At 49.4% G+C, this 18,207-nt stretch overlaps 8 protein-coding genes across 8 annotated transcripts; 3 read left to right on the top strand and 5 right to left on the bottom strand.

The window, feature by feature from the left end:
* Positions 1 to 393: 393 nt before the first annotated feature.
* On the bottom strand, positions 394 to 1,923 carry N7487_006780 (putative protein phosphatase PP1 regulatory subunit Sds22; the record flags this gene model as incomplete). The annotated part of the gene is made up of 7 exons (XM_056874527.1): positions 394 to 410; positions 498 to 900; positions 957 to 1,031; positions 1,098 to 1,394; positions 1,541 to 1,612; positions 1,683 to 1,714; positions 1,788 to 1,923. The coding sequence occupies 7 exons, from the start codon at positions 1,921 to 1,923 to the stop codon at positions 394 to 396; spliced, it is 1,032 nt and encodes a 343-aa protein (XP_056732247.1).
* Positions 1,924 to 2,547: 624 nt separating this feature from the next.
* On the bottom strand, positions 2,548 to 5,007 carry psrA (putative general stress response phosphoprotein phosphatase Psr1/2; the record flags this gene model as incomplete). The annotated part of the gene is made up of 6 exons (XM_056874526.1): positions 2,548 to 3,299; positions 3,352 to 3,450; positions 3,505 to 3,654; positions 3,736 to 4,070; positions 4,109 to 4,843; positions 4,920 to 5,007. The coding sequence occupies 6 exons, from the start codon at positions 5,005 to 5,007 to the stop codon at positions 3,087 to 3,089; spliced, it is 1,620 nt and encodes a 539-aa protein (XP_056732246.1). The 3' UTR covers positions 2,548 to 3,086.
* A 1,421-nt stretch (positions 5,008 to 6,428) lies between these two features.
* Positions 6,429 to 8,894, top strand: pxa1 (putative peroxisomal ABC transporter (PXA1); the record flags this gene model as incomplete). The annotated part of the gene is made up of 1 exon (XM_056874525.1): positions 6,429 to 8,894. The coding sequence occupies one exon, from the start codon at positions 6,429 to 6,431 to the stop codon at positions 8,892 to 8,894; it is 2,466 nt and encodes an 821-aa protein (XP_056732245.1).
* A 413-nt stretch (positions 8,895 to 9,307) lies between these two features.
* N7487_006777 (uncharacterized protein) lies at positions 9,308 to 11,732 on the top strand (the record flags this gene model as incomplete). Its single annotated transcript, XM_056874524.1, has 4 exons — positions 9,308 to 9,488; positions 9,699 to 9,787; positions 9,843 to 10,038; positions 10,090 to 11,732. The coding sequence occupies 4 exons, from the start codon at positions 9,308 to 9,310 to the stop codon at positions 11,730 to 11,732; spliced, it is 2,109 nt and encodes a 702-aa protein (XP_056732244.1).
* A 314-nt stretch (positions 11,733 to 12,046) lies between these two features.
* N7487_006776 (acetate uptake transporter family protein) lies at positions 12,047 to 13,007 on the bottom strand (the record flags this gene model as incomplete). Its single annotated transcript, XM_056874523.1, has 3 exons — positions 12,047 to 12,370; positions 12,438 to 12,612; positions 12,670 to 13,007. The coding sequence occupies 3 exons, from the start codon at positions 13,005 to 13,007 to the stop codon at positions 12,047 to 12,049; spliced, it is 837 nt and encodes a 278-aa protein (XP_056732243.1).
* An 861-nt stretch (positions 13,008 to 13,868) lies between these two features.
* N7487_006775 (uncharacterized protein) lies at positions 13,869 to 15,071 on the bottom strand (the record flags this gene model as incomplete). The annotated part of the gene is made up of 3 exons (XM_056874522.1): positions 13,869 to 14,731; positions 14,805 to 14,927; positions 15,005 to 15,071. The coding sequence occupies 3 exons, from the start codon at positions 15,069 to 15,071 to the stop codon at positions 13,869 to 13,871; spliced, it is 1,053 nt and encodes a 350-aa protein (XP_056732242.1).
* Positions 15,072 to 15,302: 231 nt separating this feature from the next.
* Positions 15,303 to 17,344, bottom strand: N7487_006774 (uncharacterized protein; the record flags this gene model as incomplete). The annotated part of the gene is made up of 5 exons (XM_056874521.1): positions 15,303 to 16,066; positions 16,119 to 16,544; positions 16,599 to 16,763; positions 16,814 to 17,076; positions 17,292 to 17,344. The coding sequence occupies 5 exons, from the start codon at positions 17,342 to 17,344 to the stop codon at positions 15,303 to 15,305; spliced, it is 1,671 nt and encodes a 556-aa protein (XP_056732241.1).
* A 216-nt stretch (positions 17,345 to 17,560) lies between these two features.
* On the top strand, positions 17,561 to 17,980 carry N7487_006773 (Tim10/DDP family zinc finger protein; the record flags this gene model as incomplete). The annotated part of the gene is made up of 2 exons (XM_056874520.1): positions 17,561 to 17,658; positions 17,803 to 17,980. 2 exons carry the CDS (start codon positions 17,561 to 17,563, stop codon positions 17,978 to 17,980), a joined length of 276 nt encoding a protein of 91 aa, XP_056732240.1.
* Positions 17,981 to 18,207: the final 227 nt, after the last annotated feature.

Here is an 18,207-nt window from a genome sequence, read left to right as displayed (position 1 = left end):
AGAGTTCAATTTAGGTTGCTTTTAGTTAGTGGAATACAGGAGAAACTCCCATTTAGCGCTATTATCGCTTATTTGGTATCTTCTTCCTGATTCTCTCTCAAGAGGATATATATTTCATAGTGAGGGGTAGATAAATATATAGGGGTGGAAGAGAAGCTATAGATATGGCTTCAATTCTAGACATGTTGCTACCTAGGATCGACAGGTTACGGATGAAAAGCCAGCCATGGCCAGTTTCAGAAGCAGTCCTTTCGACATCAATTCCATAAGTCCTCACATTCTATGGGTAAATAAATCAATCCGCTTACACGTGATTATAGAACGGAAGACGCCAGAGCCATTAGTCGAGTAGACAGAGTATAATAAAGACATTAAGGCATTACCCTCATCCCCTCAAATTCGGACAAAAGCTGTAGAGTGGAGAAACACGTTAGCACTATATCCGAAACAATGTGTGTACTGCAAGAGAGAGGCAGAGAGGGAGACGAGAGACTTACTAGCATCAATCTGCTTAATATTCGGCAACGCTAAGCGCACCTTATTCCGATAAACAGCTGGCCCATTCAATTGCAACGGGTTACCCTCGAAGTAAACAGTCTCCAGCTTCTCCTTATCCTTGAGCTCGCGCTCAACTTCCTCAAAGCTAGCAAGCTGATTATTCGACCCCCACAGTTCCTCGAGGTTCTTTAGTGAAGAAAGGTGTTCAAGATGGGAGACCTGGTTGTTGGAGAAGTCGAGCACGCGCAGTGTCTCGTTGGATTCCAATCCTGAAAGGTCGGTTACTGCGTTGTGAGAGAGGTAGAGCTCTTCGAGCTTTGGGAGCGCGGAGAGACCCGTGATTTTGGTGAGGCGGTTGGATTGGATGGAGATGATGCGGAGGTTTGAGAGGCTGTCCAAGTTCTGCGAGGGTGTCAGCTTCTTTACTTATTGATGTATTTTGGACGACAACTGCGCACCTTCATTTCGACAATTTTGTTTTTCCCAAGCCAGAGCTCTTCCAACGCAGTCAGTGTGTCCAAGTTTTCGATTTCCTGAACGGACCCCCGTGTCAGCTTTTCCATTGTTCGCTTTGTATGCGGGTATCATATAGCACGAACCCGAATCTTATTCGCGCCCAGTTCCAGGTTCTTGATTCCGGTCAATTCCTCCAAGCCCTCAATGCGGGAGATTTTGTTCTGCACAAAGAAAATCTCGGTCAACTTCTTCAGATGCGAGATATTCTTGATATGTTTGATCTTGTTGAAGCTCAGATCCAAGCTGGTCAAGTTATGGAACTCCTCCAGGCCCTTGATGTGGGAGATGAGATTATCGTAGAGATCAAGTTCGGTCAGACTGGCGGCGACATTCGGAGGGAAGTTGATGCGTGATATTTGATTTTGGCGCATACATAGTCTCTGTATATCCCAGCGCGTTAGCCATCTGGATGATCCGACAGGAATGCCGCGTCGTTGCGCTTTTGTGCCTTGAGGAAAAAGTGGTACCATATGCCCCTCTCCGTTACCAGACACATGCGGATTCCACGGCCGTTGAGGGTATGTACCTGAAGTTTAGGGAAGCGTTCCAATTTAAGAGCAGAAATCGACGATATCCGGCAGTGCACGAGGTCGATATCCTACAGCAGAAGAAGGATTAGCAATCACGTCGCGCGCGCGTCGATCAGCGAAAAGCCCAGGGCTGCCTACCTCCGCATTAACATCTTCATCTGCCAATAGATCTGAACAGCCGTTAGTATGCCGATTCGCCAAGGACCGCCCAGCCCTGAGGGATCAATCATCTAGCGACCGTACCTTCATCAGCCTCAATCTCCTCAACCGGAGGTGCATCCGGATCCGAGTAATCTGAATCTTCCAACGCCTCCGGGTTTGTAATGACGGCCTTTGGCTCCATCCTCATTTTTCCGTCCCAGCCCTCCTTGTTCTTCATGATTTCTGCCAGCGTGAGATATGTGGGATGTTTGGAGGTGGGCGGTGGGAATCGCGATTGCGGGGAGCTTTTGGCGTTTTTATCGGGAGACGATCGCCAATCGGGGATAACAGAAAAAAGAAAAGGAAATCCAAGGAGACGGGTTCGAAAGAACAAAGAGGCAATAAAGAGGATATAAAGAGGTCGCAGAGTTAAGGAACTGAAACCTTGGTTTCGGGCAAGCCGAGATCAACTGGTTGACTACATCATCGTCTTAATGCGGCCTCAGGGCGGAATGACCCCGAAGCACTTCAACCTATTTACCACATGGACACATGGACACATGGACTTATTTATTTGAGATATAGATTTTAGATGGGTAACAATTAATGGTTAAATTCACTTCTACTCTAATACAACTGGCTCCATTTTGTTTTCTGGATACGTCGTCCCGGGGGCTATATACAGCATCGAGAGCCGTGACTGATCATGTACATTGCATGAAAGAATCTCCAACTTTGGCAGCATAAAGGGAATTATTAGACACTGCTCTCTATGAAGGACATGCATACCACTGCCAGGCAGAGGTCCCAGCAAAGGAGAGAACATAATGAAATGCATGCTCGTGTATTGATGAGCTGAGATCAAGGCAGTAAGGCCGTGTAGCAAGGCAGAAATGAGAAAAGAAATAACATAGGGGGGATACAGCGGGGGCATGATAACCAAGAGACGCCTGCAGAATGCATAAAAAGCGGACTTGTTGGGTGTTGGGATAGGGAGAGAATACACAAAAAGGGAAGATCAGGACATGAGGGGGTGTTGGTAAAGCACAGGGGGAGAAAAAGAGAAAGAAATAATGGGGAATGGGCTCGCTCGGAGCGTAGTGAGATACAAAGTCAAATTGCAATGCAGAAGGTCGAAGATGGTCAGGTTAATGTGCTATCCAAGAACGACAACAAATGCAGGGGGGACGGGACCTTAACCCAGTAGGATACCAGTTCCATCTGGGTCCATATTCGGTCGTCGAGAAGGGGAATCGAATCTGTAGTAGGAAATAGGGCGACTGCCCATCAATGGCAGCAATGCTGGAGGAATGCAAAAGGAAAGGGCTTTTCTCGCGTAGAAAAGAAAACAATTCGCTCAAAAGGGATATCTCAGGCGTAAGAAGGATCCCATCGAGGCATCTACAGGGCGCAGTCCAGGACCATACTGACATCTTGGACCTGGGCCCCTGCGAGATCCTCGAGAACAGGGATGAGGTCGAGCAACTCATTGTCATGAGCGTCAGAGAACCAGCTACTGATGGGAATCGCGTGCTCAGGGTGGAAGATGTAGGATGTAGGGGAATTATCAATGATGATTGTTTCCTTCAAGTCTCGACCGACTTGTGAAAGATCCTAGGTAATGATTAGCTTTTTCCCGATGACCAAAGAGGACAAGGGAGCTCACTTTGACGTAGTTCCCCTGGTGGTTATAACAACTCTCTCGGAATAGGCGGTGATGAACCACGTTGTGGATATCCAGTTGGTCGAGCAAAGGGTCGCCATACTATAACTCGAGTCAGTGTATGCCACGCGCCAAAACCATCAACTATCGACTGACCTTTGAAACTGAGGCAGTGAATACCACCACTTCGTAAAGCTCACCAACACGCTTCATGAATGCATCCACACCAGGACGTTTGATCACATAGATGTTGTGATATTGACCTTCGATCTCAACTGGAATGGTGAAGTCGGCACGCTCCAAAACCTGTCAAATCAATAGTGAGTGAGATGATACAATAATATGCTTATACGCCTTGGGCGCATTTTAAAATTCAGGAAAACTTACCTTGAAGCTGCTGTGAACCAGTGTTTCATCGAGGTCGAGAACCAAGCACTTTCGGCCACTTAAGTGGGGCAAAGGCGCAGGGAGCAAAGGATGCGCTGAGTCTTCATAGCCTCGAGCAGGAGGAGCCGGGGGTGCCGGTGGCAGCGGTGGTGGCGGCGGAGGAATAACCACGGGGAGTTTCATTTCTTGGTGAGATGTGACTTCTTCTTGCCCGTCAGTGCCAAAATCTTTCTGAATGGTTGCCGTTGATGCAGAAGGAAGTTCCTCAGCGGGGGAAGTTGATTGACCCTCCCGATCCTGAGTGTTTGCGTCTGCGTTCACTTCAGGTACTGATCCTGTCACGATTCCCGTTTGATCGTGGGGGCAACATCACTAGTTTGATCTTTCTGGCCTGAGACTTCTGGCTGTTTGGCATCAGCAGAAGGACCATCCGCTTGCACGCTGGCCGTGGCAGGCTTGACATTGCGGTCCTCTTCGCCAGGCTGATCCGCGCTGACTGTGGAGTGTGCCTTTTCATCCAAGTATGGCTCCCCTGATTCTACAGTGCTCGAGTCACCAGTAGGAGCCTCCGCCTTGTCTGGGGTAGGCAGCCTGTTGGAAGCAGGTGGCCGCATGGTTGTTTTCTTTGCAGGCAGAGCAGTGTCATCTGCATCAACTTCGGAAGAGGAGCAACAGCCCAAGAAAGCCAGGAACTTAGACGGATTTTTCTTCTGTTGAGGCTTTGGGGAAGTGTCCTCGGGCATGGTCGTCGCCTCTTTACTCTCCTCCGCATTCCCTCCGTTCTGAGTCTGGCGCGACCGGCGGCTACTTGCCCGGCTGTGATCCCGTTTCGACCGCAGGATGCTCACTTTGGAACTCCGTCGAGAAGGCTCATCTTGCGCTGCCTCCTCGGTCTTTTCCGACCCCTGTTGTTTGCTTGTTCTCGAGGATCGTCGGGATGGGATCGGAATCAACAAATGGCGTTTCTTCGGTGCGGTGGTGCTTTCAGCAACGGCCGTCGTACTCTCCACCGGTGCAGTGGAAGAGGAGGCCAGGTCGGAAGGTGCGACAGAGGTTGTGTCCTGGATGTCGGTCGCATCGGCACCACTACCCTGCGCGGGCTCAGGAACTACGGCAGGAACGATGTCAGCAATCATATCCTCCTTGGATACAACAGGTGAAATTTAACAAGCGCATTTACTTACTGGCTGAGCCCGTGAGGCCAGAGGTATTCATAGGTGCTTTGTTTGCGGATTCCGGAGCTGAATCTCGCGCGGTGCTCTCTCCACTCATCGTTGAGTGGCTGCGGTGTCAGGTGGCCCAACACAAATAAATATAGAAAAATGAATGGAAGCGAAACAGATCCCAGGTCTGAAAGGCTGAGTCAATGCCAGTACTCTCCAAGGTCGGGAGCGCGGCTAATAGGGGACGTTAACACGCCTCCTAGATAATAAGCAGGCGTTCTGGGAAATTCGCACGTACCGCCTTTGGCCCCGGGGAGTGATCCAACACCCACTATTACACTCTTTCGAAAACGACAAGCTAAACGAACAGAAAAAGGATGTGATATCTCCTACCGTCTAAAGGAGGATTTTCGGGGGAGAGGAGTCGAGAGGAGTCGGGGGGATGTCACGTGAACGGTGTGGGAAAATGGGGCGAGGAAATGGGATTTTATTTCCTTTTTCCCATTTTTTTAGGGGACGCTAAACAGGGCTAATAAGGCTAGCAAGGCACAGGGGGGGCCCTCTTTCACACGCTACTACAAGCCCTCAGCGGCTACGGTAAATACCGACTTGTTATCACACTATACAGAGGTACCCTGTACTCGGGTGATAAGTACCTTCACCTTCAATGCGGGATTCTTATTCGTACACTCTATACTCCGTATATCATTCCCACAACCTTACAACACAGGGCTTGATTGTAAAAAAAAAAAAAAAAAAAAGAAAGGACCAGGATCCTTTTGTGATGATCGCGATCAGGGCCTGTGGGGGGAATCTCATTGTGGATATTCACTGTGATTGTTATGTACGGCCCCTTTTTTATGGCCACTTTTATGCTTTAAAAGCCACTCATATGGCCAGTAGGAGGAGCTATGGCCTTCGAAACGTGATTGATTTCATTTGATTTGACTGAAATTAGATCCAGCCCAAATCCCAAGCCGTAAACTAAAACTACAAACTACAAACTGGGTTATACCTGTTAGTGATGATTCAAGTACTCGAGGTTCACTTGGGTTAGAATGTCTCATAGGGGAAGTCGGACATAATAACAAAGGATACCAAAGGAAAATCATGGAGTACGGAGTACCCCGTAAAGATTAAATAGAATCCATGGGAATATCCCCAGGGCCAGAGTCAAAAAAAAAAAAAAGAGGTTGGGGTTCCCCCCATTTCTATTATTATCCAAGTTCCTTTTTTTTCCAAAGTCCCAGTTCATTGGAAGATCACTAGAATAGAGGGCTGGGGAGAAGATGTACTCCGTCACTACGGAGTATGAACAGTCAGCTTCCCCACGTGAGGTGCTTCTCCGCATATCCGAGGTTCACATGCAATGATGCAACCCCCCCAAATATTTCGTGTCAACTTCACTTTTTTGCCTTGAAATGCATTTATGGTTTGCAATACACTCGAAATTAACCTCATGGCCTTCGCTCAAGTCTAGGGACCACCCCTCAGTTACCTCGTGAGTCGGAGGTCTCAGGCCATTTGAAGATGGCCGTCCAGTCAACCCTTCGGCGTCCGGAGGATCCCCTCCTGGCATTATATCGTCATTACTCCGATCTCATACGCTCCAGGTTTCACCGCACATCCAAAACCACACGCTTGATTGCAACGATAGCCCTTCTTTTCTCCATCATCAGCTCCGGCTATGGAGGCTACAAGTGGTTCCGAGGGAGAGCCAAGGAGCGAGCCCAAGGCCGCCGTCTATTACGCCGGAACTCTGGTATCCGGGGTAAAGATGGTTCTCGTACTATCTACGTGCCATACAAGGACTCCCTGACTTCCAAGGTCTTAATCCATCCTACCAAACCGACTACCTTTGACGCTCATCGACGACTATTCCTCAACCCCCCAGCATCCGCTCGCAGCAGAGAGGATGGCTCGGCAAGCCAGATCCCTCCCCCTACGACCAAACCGGGTCTAAATTTGGCATTCCTGCATCAGTTCTTAAGCTTGGGTAGTATCATGGTCCCAAGATGGGGAAGCAAAGAGACTGGATTGCTGATGAGCCATGGCCTTTTCCTCTTGATGAGAACATATCTTTCGTTGTTGATCGCACGACTTGATGGTGAAATAGTGAGGGATCTGGTCGCTGGGAAAGGAAAGGCTTTCCTTTGGGGTATCCTCAAGTGGTGTGGAATCGGAACCCTTGCTTCATATACCAATGCGATGATCAAATTCCTCCAATCAAAGGTGTCCATCGCCTTCCGCACTCGGTTAACCCGTTATATCCACGATCTATACCTAACCGACAATAACAATTACTATAAGTTGATGAATTTGGACGGTGGAATCGGCCAAGGGCCGGACCAGTTTATCACGCAGGACCTTACCCTGTTCTGCACAGCTGCCGCATCACTATACTCCTCAATGGGAAAGCCGCTTGTGGATCTTTTCGTATTCAACTATCAACTTTATCGCTCACTTGGTCCCCTTGCCCTGAGCGGCATTTTGGCTGGGTACTTCAGCACAGCCGTGGTGCTCCGGAAACTGTCACCACCATTTGGAAAGCTTAAGGCAGTAGAGGGCAAGAAGGAAGGAGATTTCCGTGGCCTACATTCTCGACTTCTAGCCAATGCCGAAGAAATCTCGTTCTATGGCGGAGCTGATACCGAGCGGGTGTTCCTGGTCAGAAGCTTCAAGGAGCTGCAGCGATGGATGGAGGGCATTTACAGTCTCAAGATTCGCTACAACATGCTCGAAGACATGATCCTGAAGTACTCCTGGTCAGCATTTGGCTACTTGATAACTTCCCTGCCCATATTCCTCCCCGCCTGGGGTGGCTCGGGTGGTGCAATGGAATTGGCCGATTCACCCGAGGGCATGGGTCGTGAGCGTGGCCGCATGAAGGAGTTCATCACTAACAAACGCCTCATGCTTTCGCTCGCTGATGCTGGAGGTCGCATGATGTACAGCATTAAGGATATCTCTGAACTCGCTGGCTATACCTCTCGTGTCTATAGCCTCATTGCAACCTTGCACCGTGTCCACGCCGATGCGTATTACACCCCACGGGGCTCGCATCCCGAACTATACTCGCTTGCCGATTCCCAGGGCACCACCCACAACGGCTTCGACGGTGTCCGTCTGGAACAGGTCCCGATCGTCGCACCATCCCTCCACCCAATGGGCGGCGACGAACTCATCGAGTCGCTCTCATTCATCGTTCATTCAGGCGATCACCTCCTTATCTCTGGTCCAAATGGCGTAGGCAAGTCTGCAATCCCCCGTATTGTGGCCGGGCTCTGGCCCGTATACCGCGGGCTCGTTAGTCGTCCTCGAGGCTTTGGCCTCGACGGAATCATGTTCCTCCCCCAGCGGCCGTATCTCAGCGTCGGCACCCTGCGTGATCAAGTAATCTACCCGCACACGGAGGTTGATATGCGCGAAGCTGGCGAGACAGATGCAGCTCTGCAAAAGATCCTTGACGACGCCCATCTTGGTTATCTGCCACAACGTGAAGGCGGCTGGGACGCTCGCAAGGAGTGGAAAGACGTCCTGAGTGGTGGTGAGAAGCAGCGCATGGGCATGGCAAGACTCTTCTACCATGAGCCGCGATATGCGTTCATGGACGAAGGCACTTCGGCTGTTTCCTCGGACGTCGAGGGTTTGCTATACGACAATGCCAAGGAGCGGGGTATCACACTCATCACCATTTCGACGCGGGCGTCTTTGAAGAAGTACCATACCTATAACCTGACTCTTGGCCTGGGTGCCGAAGGCGAGGTCTGGGAATTCGAGAGAATTGGTACTGAGAAGGAGAAGCTTGGTGTTGAGAAAGAACTTCAGGAGCTGCGGAAGCGTCTGGATAAGGTGGACGAGTGGAAACAACGCCGCGAGGAAATTGATCAGGAGCTTCAGAAGGTTTGGGCGAATGATGGTGAAGTTGCACCACCCCCTTATCAGGAAGAAGAGCACTCTGGCTCCGAGGCTCTAGTTGAAGCAACTGCCAATTGAATGTACACAGACAGTATGATCAATTTTGAAGATCTGCAATATTGGAATGTTAGAATGATGTTCAATAAATTCATCTCCCTATGCACAATATAGATATTTCACGGTTTAGTTGTGTTATTGACTTGAATTAAAGCGGCAAGCGAGACTTTCCCCTTTTTTCACCGCTCTCTTAAAGCAGCGGCATTTCTTATCGATAAGCCTGGCATAAAGAAAACCATGGGTCTGCATAGTTCATTCTATCAACAACTCTTCTTCACTTGCATTCTCGTACAAATACTTTATTCACTGTCTTTAGACAGATTATTGTGTTGTATCCTTTTTTCTATCTCTCTTTTTTTTTCGGCATTGCTGGGTCCTAGCTCTTTAGCAATCTAATCTACATTCCCTGGGTTTCCCAGGCGGGGAAGACAAGCATGTCTTCTAGCAGCGAGGATGATGATCCTAATGTCAATATTATCCCAATGGATAACTTTTCCAGCGATGGAGACATGAACACCTGGCCATCTGGAGGTCACTACGTTGAACGCCCCGACATTCGCTGGCGGGAGTTACTTGCTGAAAACTGGCTCAAAGAGATGGGCACTTACGAAGAAGGTGAGTTGACTACAAGTTTCATTTTCACGTTGTACTTAACATGCTAGCTGTGTTGCGTTGTGCTGTTTCGCGCGTCGCATTCGTTTGGTGACTGCATCTGTCACTTCATCCAACTGACGTTTGCTCATTCCCTTTTTTGTCCTTATGCTTGCCTGTTCTGTCCCTTCTTCTCTGTTTCTATCCTTCATATCTCTGCTCTCGAGCTGACAGAGCATACATCAGGTGTCGTTCATACCATTGAGAAATTACCTGACGGATACTGTCTATTGGCGCGGCCACGTACCACCAATCCTAACATTGTGAGCTTTCCCAGTGTTCCCATCTTGATCTTGCAACTAACAATCCTATGTTCAGTTCGACTCTTTCCTATTTGGCCATCCAAGCGGAAAGTATTTTCAATCACAGAAATCTTTCTTCCCTCATTTCTTGTCTCTGGTCAAGAACGAGCTGGACAAGTGTGGATGCAAGCTCTGTGGTAGAGTAAAGTCGAACCAGGGGGCTGTATCACAGGGGACTGTGGTGCAACGGGTTAAACCTGGTATGAATCCAAGTGAGTCCTACCATGCCTCTTATATTAGATTGTTTATTGACACATATTGAGTGACCGATAACGAGCGTCGACCCACTGATGCGGAGGGGCCAGATTACTGGCGGATCTTGGTTATGAAATTGAAAGATAAGGGGAGCCTTGATGAAGATATTGAGCAACGCTTCAATCTTGACTGGGTCTTGACACACGAATGGCTTTCAGACTACTTTGTGAAACTCGCTTTGGATCCTGCTTACGTCCCTCGTCGTGGTGAGCTTGTTCTCTGGATCTGGCAGGGCCTAGAAGACGGATGTTTGATGCGAAACCCCAAAACTGGCCTTGTTGAGATCTTCGGTAATGATAACGAGTGGCATGGCGTGCCTGATTGGCGCGCCGGTGTGGTGACCCAAACCCCGGAAGACGAAGTTAATATGGTGGACATTATCGAAACTCCAGACAGCCCACGCGGGCTGAGTTACTCGGGATTCCGTGTGGAAACCCTCCCAGATCCCCTGGGGAACGACAAGTCATACTCCGCCCAATACGCCTATGTTCCATTGCGGAACATCAAACCTTTTAACACATGGCAACTCTACCTCAATGGCCAAGGGCGAGATGGTGTCCATCCATCTATTGAGAACGCCATGACTGTTATGTCTTCCTGGAGCATGGTTCACAAGTTCCATGCCATTGGCAAATGGCCTAGCGCCAGAATCAACTGCAAAGGAATTTTCATTGGAGCCGAGCTTCTTGCTGTACACGATACCGTCCGTCTAAGACCACATGGATTCCATCCCGACCAGCTCAAAAACGGAACAGTCGGCGAAGTGACAGACGTGATGGTTATTGAAAAAATCGCGCTCTGCCTTTCAGACTGTATTGACGACGACGAGGAGCAGCTAGCAAAACACTTCACAGCCCTGGTCTCTGGTAAGGTTTACACCACCGATCCCAAGCGCATTACCCAAGAAGGCCCATTCAAAGGAACAAGCCCCGTACCATCCACCACCGAGACTGCAACCGATCCTACCCCACTGTCCACGGAAGAAGCAACCACTACCTTCCGCCAGGTCGGCATGAACGACTACGGTCCCTGGTACCGTATGGCCAATGGCAAAACCTGCAACGTCTCCCCGCACTGGATCGTTGGTCGCTGCTACGAACCTCTCGCGGCAGAGCTTATGTTCGGCACCCACACCCTGGGCTACGACGTATCCGGCGTCATGGAAGGTCGTCAGTACTCGTCACAAGTCGATACACGCATGCCCGGGAACAACACGTGGTTCTGGGGCGACTGTCGGGTGGAAACGCTGGGACTCACAGAGATCAATGGTGTGGAATGTGGTCTTACTGCAGCGCAGCGCGAAGACCCGCGCAAATGGCAAGCGATTATTAAAATGTCCCACGGTGAAGTCAGTCATGCTCTCCGGTGCCAAGCTCAGATTCCTTCTTCTAGCGGTCGGCCCTTTAGGACTTCGTCTTCGTCTTCGTCTGCTCCAAGGGGTCGACCGAAGACTGGTCTTGCGCAACATGCGCAGACGAGCAAGCTGGTCAGCTCTGCCATTGGCAGTGTGCCGGATACTGAGGATGACTCTGTTGAGGAGCATCTCGAGGATGGCAGTGGATTGATTGGTGATCAAGTGTCTCGTGGCATCTCCGGGCTGGAGCTTCAGGGTGGTCAGTCTTCTGGGGATAATGATCATCCTTTTGCGTAGATTGATTCGATTCAATGTGCCTGTTTGTTTTCGCTCCTTTTAGCGGCATATTCAAGATACCCATGGGCGTTATGGAGGGACTGTTTTATCTTAGCCAAATGCAATGTTTAAGTTGTCAAAGTATTCTTTTTATTCTACAACTATATAATTCGGTAGAGCAGCATTGTAAAGTCGACGTCAGCGTCTAGAAAAATAAGCGTGAAATACGAACATGCTGTTCCAACACAATATACTAAAATAGAAGTAGAATCAATGGCCATTGTTATATGATATCTATGTCTAAATAAACGACATACCATAGCTTCGTACATGGCTTAGACCTCATTCTCTCCGGCAGAGTTCCGTCTAGCAGATCTCTTCTTCTCAGACCAAGGGAAATGAACAACAGGAGGCACAAAGAAGCTATTACTATCATCTGCAATACCAGCAAAGGCATTATACCAAGCCAAGAAAGCACCAAGCAGAGCAAAGAGTCCACCAGCCTTTATCAACTTTTCATTTGGCACTCCATCCACATTGAAAAGGTATCCAAGGGAGAGCAAGAGAAGGGCAAGATCGACGAAGAAAAAGAGCGAGAAGAACGCGACGGTAGATTTCAGCGTGAGCATCGTGACCAACGTAGTGAAAATGAACCAGCCCTAAAGAAAACCAAGTTAGCACTCTTTCCCCTTCTTTCCATTCCACGCGGAATAAGGAACAACATACAAAGAGATATAGGGCAAACGAATTGTAAAACATAGCAGGAGACCCATGATCCGCCTCTTCAAGAGCCCCGAGAATATTAAACCCACCAGGGATGAAGGTTATAGCCAACGAGATCCAGAAACCACCGTAAGATGAGAGTACAGTCGCACCGAAGGTATTGCCAATAGCCATTTCCCTGATTTCGTTAGCAGAAGTCCATATATATATACTTCACTCCACTTCCACAACATACCACATGCCAGCCAAGAGCTGTATCAGCCCACCATAAGCCAACGCAGGTCCGACGATGATATTAGGTGCGGTGATACCCCTGACGTCCATATTGAGACATCCCAGTACGAATGTGGTAAGTGCAAATGCGCAGAGGCCTAGTGGTGCTGGGTTGGCGAGTTTGCGGTCTTTGGGGACGCGGTAGAGACCTGGTTGGAGGTCACCACCGAAGGCAGGGTAGCGGCTTGAGGCTGTGTTGACGTGGGCTAGGGGGCCGAAGTGGCCTGTTTCGTAGTCGTCATTTGAGGAGGAGGAGAAGTTGTTTGTGTCTTTGACACTGATTCCTTCTTCGTGAGACATTGTAGGTGGTGGTGGATAAGAGGTAGAGGTAGAGAGGTAGATGTATAGAAAAGGAGGGAAAGAGGGGGATATGGTTTAGGAGAAGGGAGTACGACCAGGAAAATAGTGCAGTAATTCTGGATCAGTCTGACAAGGAGGAATTGAATTTAATTGCGAGTTCGCTCTGCTTTATATACTGCGTACACATGTCGTGGACACCATGACACCACCTAGGCACCATGACCATCATGATCACTATGACCACCATTGAACCATAATTCCTGGGGAAGATCAGCGATAGTGCGGGGGAGGGGCCAATCCAAAAAACGAGTCTCAGAGAGGGTGAGAGTAATGTTGGCATTGTGAGCATCAGTACTCGGTAGTGGGGACAGTCTACAGTTCCGTCCGTCCGTAGATGATCACATTGCGAGTACGGAGTAGTGATAGATCGAGTGAAGATCAACACGCAGATCTCATTCCACGCTTAAAAACTATGGGGAAATGCGGAGATCTCCAAATAGTAGATCTTGGATCAGCTTGTAACAGGGTCAACCAGGGTTAAACAGGGGGGGACTGTGTGGGATTTCGGTCCACGTCTCGGTATCTTGGGCACTAGTATTATAGTGCAATTGCTTGGCTGCAGGACTTGGAAACTCTGTGAAACTGTTGTGAATGCCGAGATTCATCTGCCGACGATGGGCATTGGGTTTAGGAGTGCGTCACTCATTTTCATTCGCCCCCCGGGGAAATCTCCAGGGTTCTGGTTGGCCATCCCATTTCAGTCCCTACCAAAGAAACTAAAAATAATTTTAAAAAAAAACAAAAAGGATTTGAATTAACCTCATTCCAATCAAAGCTCATGCTACAAAACACAAAATATACTCAATAGTTCTTCTGCACAACACCCCTTGCAAACTCCGCAAAACTCAATCCAGGCTGAACCTCCTCTGCAAGATTGGGTTGCGTAAACACAGCGAGAGTATTTCTCGCAATCTTCTGTCCAGGACTAGCCTTAGCCCCCTTAACAAAATGCGGCACGGCCATAAACTTGCCACGCGTGATCAGCTGCAAGGCCTCACCAGTCTGGAAGGCGAGACAATCCTTAGGAATATTGACTTTGACGATTTCGTCAGTGCGTGAGCGGATATACAGTCCAGCCGAAGGGTCGGGGGAACGGGGAAGTTCAGGGAGAGGGGCAGAAGCAGACCCCGAAGATGGATCGAGAGTTGGAGGGGAAGCTGCTTCGTCGAGGAACATGGCCGATGTCAAGCCTGTCAGACAGCCGTGGTCGAGGTGCGTGGCGCACCAGTCGTCGTCACTTGTCTCACCCTCAGACTCATCTTCCTGGTTGCCAGGGAAATAATGTAATAGTCGTGCTTTGGTCGTCAGGCTGGTTGTCACGACATGGTGCAGGTATCCAGGCTTGTAGCCTTCGATGTTGGCTTCTGCATACCGGTCACATGCCTTGGCGACCAGAGCCGCGGTATCAATGATCAACCCGCATAGTGACTCCACGCTACCCCTAAATTCGGGTAACTTGGTTGGTGAAGGCCAGATGTTTGGCGCGGTATACTGGGGTAGATCGGGGAAATCATCTGACGGGGCGCTGTCTAGGGATGCATCTTGATAGAAGGCGCAGTTCACGTAGTACGAGCCCTTTAGCGTGTCGAAATGGCCTGATTTCAGGGTTTCTTTACCGCAGGACCAGCCGACCAGGTATTTGGATTCTGGGCTGGTGAGAGAGTCTAGATGGAGGTTAGTCTGATTTTGCTGCCGGTTGGAGTCGGGTGGGGGCATCTCTGGGGTTGGGAGACTTACCCAGTTCAGGTTCAGGGAGAGCCGCTAGATACGAGGCGTTAGAGAGAACCTTTGTTCGCAGGTCGCCGAAGGTCGGTGGTAGGTCTTTGACAACGATGATGCCCAGAGAGGACGGTCCAAAGGCTTCGGTCAGAGTGTCGAAAGATACAGTTCCTGCATCGTTCAGCATCTACAGTTTTTCTTCTAAACCCACAACTTACCATCTACAAGTTCCTGCAGACTGACAGTAACAGCTTCAGCCACCGTAGCTATCTTGTTGGTCTCCATGGTGTTGTAAAAAAAATCAAAATCAATTTCCCCGCTTCCAAGAGTTTATCGGTTTAGCCTATCTTTAACGATATATAAAACGCTACTATTCGCCTATTTGCACTAAATTTGACACGATGTTACTTGATGCAGGGATATAAATAATATGTCCAATAGGAGTCGAGAAATCCATATCGTCCCATTCTTATGTAGTATATCGTACAAGCCACCATATTTATAGTACAAAAGTCCTCACTCGCTACTCGGCTGTCCATGTCGTCTAGTCACAGCCCTGAGATTACCAAATGGCAACACATCAGTAATCCGCTTAGCCCCCGTGAACAACATACAGAGACGGTCAACGCCACAACCCCATCCACCAGTAGAAGGCAAACCCCACTCCAGAGCTTCAAGGTAGCTCTCGTCTACTTCGCCGGGTTCACCAACGGCCTTGCTAAACCGGAGCTGGTCCTCGAACTTGCGACGTTGCTCGAAAGGCGAGTTCTCCTCCTCGTATGTATTCACCACTTCTTTTGTTTCGATGAAGAGTTCGCCGCGCGCAGCCACGCGCTGCTTGGTGATTGGGTGGATGAAGGATTTAGAGAGTGGAGAGAGACATTCGGGTGGGTTGATGATAAAGGTTGGGTCTATGCATTGTGATTCGACATAAATACTGCATAGCTCGTCGAGGAGGCGGGGGAGGGTGGGGTTTGTTGGGAGTGGGAGGGAGAGTTCGGTGAAGATGGCGCGGACTTTATCCAAAGCGTCGGGGGATTCGAGATTAGGCAGTTTATGGCCGGTGGCCTCTTCGATGCCGATGAGGAAGTCGATGCGGCGGAATGGTGCCGTGAAGTTGGCTGTTGTGGGATTGAGAGTGCCCGTTGTGTTTAAGGCGCGGATGTGGGCTGCCATGCCGGAGAGGAGGTCTTCGGTCATAGTCATTAGGTTCTCGAGGTTGGCGTATGCGTGGTAGAATTCACAGGTGGTGAATTCTGCGTTATGGGTTTTATCCAATCCTATACTTCATCAGCTTTGCTAGATGGCTTTTGATTGTCTGTTTCAACACACCCTCATTACGGAACGAAGGTCCAATTTCAAAAATCTTATCGAATCCACCAACCACCAACCGCTTGAGCCATAGCTCAGGTGCGATTCTCAGCGACAGTTGGCGGTCTGGGAACTCAGTAGCGGAGGTATAGAACGGTCGAGCAATTGCGCCGCCTGCCACAGCCCCGACAATCGGTGTGCTAACCTCCATAAAGGACCGGTCGATAAAGAACTGGCGTAGATATTGTACGAGAGCTGCGCGGGCTCGAATGATATCGGCTGTCGCAGGGTTGGCTAGGAACTGGACATGGCGAGGGTATGGAGAGGTCTCGTGTTCGGTATCGTGAACGGGGACGTCATGCAGACACGGCGCGAGTAGCTGCGGCAGCTCACTCACATCGATGGTGAGCTCGCCTCGTCCAGTACGGTGCGGTCTACCGGTTACAGCTAGAACAGCGTTTAGCGGGCGACATTCGAGTCAAGCCGGACGGAGAGACATACAGAAAGCGTCACCGCGACGCAGAAGACGATAGAACTTCTTGAAGTCCTCGGGAGAGACACTGTCCAGACGACGCTTGTTGCACATCACCTGGACCTTATGGCCGTCTTGCACGATATCGAAGAAGATCAATTTGCTTCCGGCGAGTCTATAGGTACGGATTCTTCCTACTATTCTAAGTACATGGGCATTGTAACGGCCAGAAAGCAGAACCTACCAGAGACGATGACTGTGTCTTCTACTGAATCATTGTTGGCGAGCTCGGCATAGCGAGAGCGAAAATCAGCACAGCTCACTGTGCGTGTGTCCACCGCTAGGCGAGGGTATGGATCTGCGCAGGCATCTTTGATCTGCTGTACGCGATCCTGCAAGGCCTTCCCTGGCGATGCCTTAGAGCTATTATTTCGAATTGGCTGTCTGGTTAGTCGTGATGTAAAGGGAGTCTGAATGTGTGATTGTATAGCGAGTCGCAGTCCTGCACTGAAGATTTTGGGTTAGCAATGTTCGAGAAAATTGACACAATTGATCCAAAATTAAGCAATAAGCTTTTGTCAGATAAAATCCAGTACGTTCAGTGCCCAAAAGGACATCACTGTAGCGGTTCTAATGCGGGGATAAATCATCATATAAGGGGGAGATGGGAGATGGTGGGAAATAAGAAAGTAAAAACAGTAAACAGTAAATGCGAATCTTACCTGTTTTGCAGGCCAAAGCCAGATAAAGCCCATCTAGGGCGAATTGAAAGCATAGCAAATGCCAATGGCTCTCACATTGTTGAGAGAAGAAGAGAAGAAGAAGAAGAAGAGAAAGAAGAGAAACGGCAGAACCGAGTTTTTCCACGCGGGTGGCCCAAGCTTCTCCGACCTCCCGTGCTCCGAATACGTTGGACACTTTCTGGCGCTCTACTCCACATATCTATTCATTATACTCATTACCATCTCTACATTCCATCTATTCATACATCATGTCTTTCCTCTTCGGCGGTGCCCCCAAGATGTCCTCGGCAGAGAAGATCGCTGCCGCCGAGACAGAAGTTGAGATGATCTCAGACATGTTCAACCGGTATGTTCAAGCTCCACGGGATATCCAAGCGCTGTATCTCGATTCAGAAACCAGAAGACTGCAGAACCCTCATTCCAATCCAATCCATCTTGGAATTATCCATATCCCGAACCCATTCTAACTTGTTTCCGTCGCGAATCATAGCTTGACCGAGTCTTGCACCAAGAAGTGTATCCCCGCCGATTACCGCGAAGGTGACCTCAACAAGGGCGAGTCTGTCTGCCTCGACCGCTGCGTGTCCAAGTTCTTCGATGTCAACATCAAGGTCAGCGAGAAGATGCAGGGCGAGGCCAGTGCCAACAAGGGTGGCATGGGCTTCTAAACGTGTTGACAACGAAATTTCTTGGGAAGGAGCTCTGGTAGCCTTGCAGCTAGAGAGCTCGGTGGTTTTTGTTTCTATGTAAGGCTATTTGACTGGTTCGGCCTACTGGAATTGGAGCCTGTCTTGAATGATGGTTCACGTTTATACCATCACAGATGGGAGGCACGATCGCCGGTCTATCTCTGACTATGTACAATATGGTGGATAAGGGAAAAACAGAGAATAAA

The sequence above is a fragment of the Penicillium crustosum genome (assembly GCF_028827405.1).
Source record: "Penicillium crustosum strain IBT 35664 chromosome Unknown utg000002l_segment0_segment0, whole genome shotgun sequence".
NCBI lineage: Eukaryota > Fungi > Ascomycota > Eurotiomycetes > Eurotiales > Aspergillaceae > Penicillium > Penicillium crustosum.
This window is presented reverse-complemented; position numbering and strand designations above follow the sequence as displayed.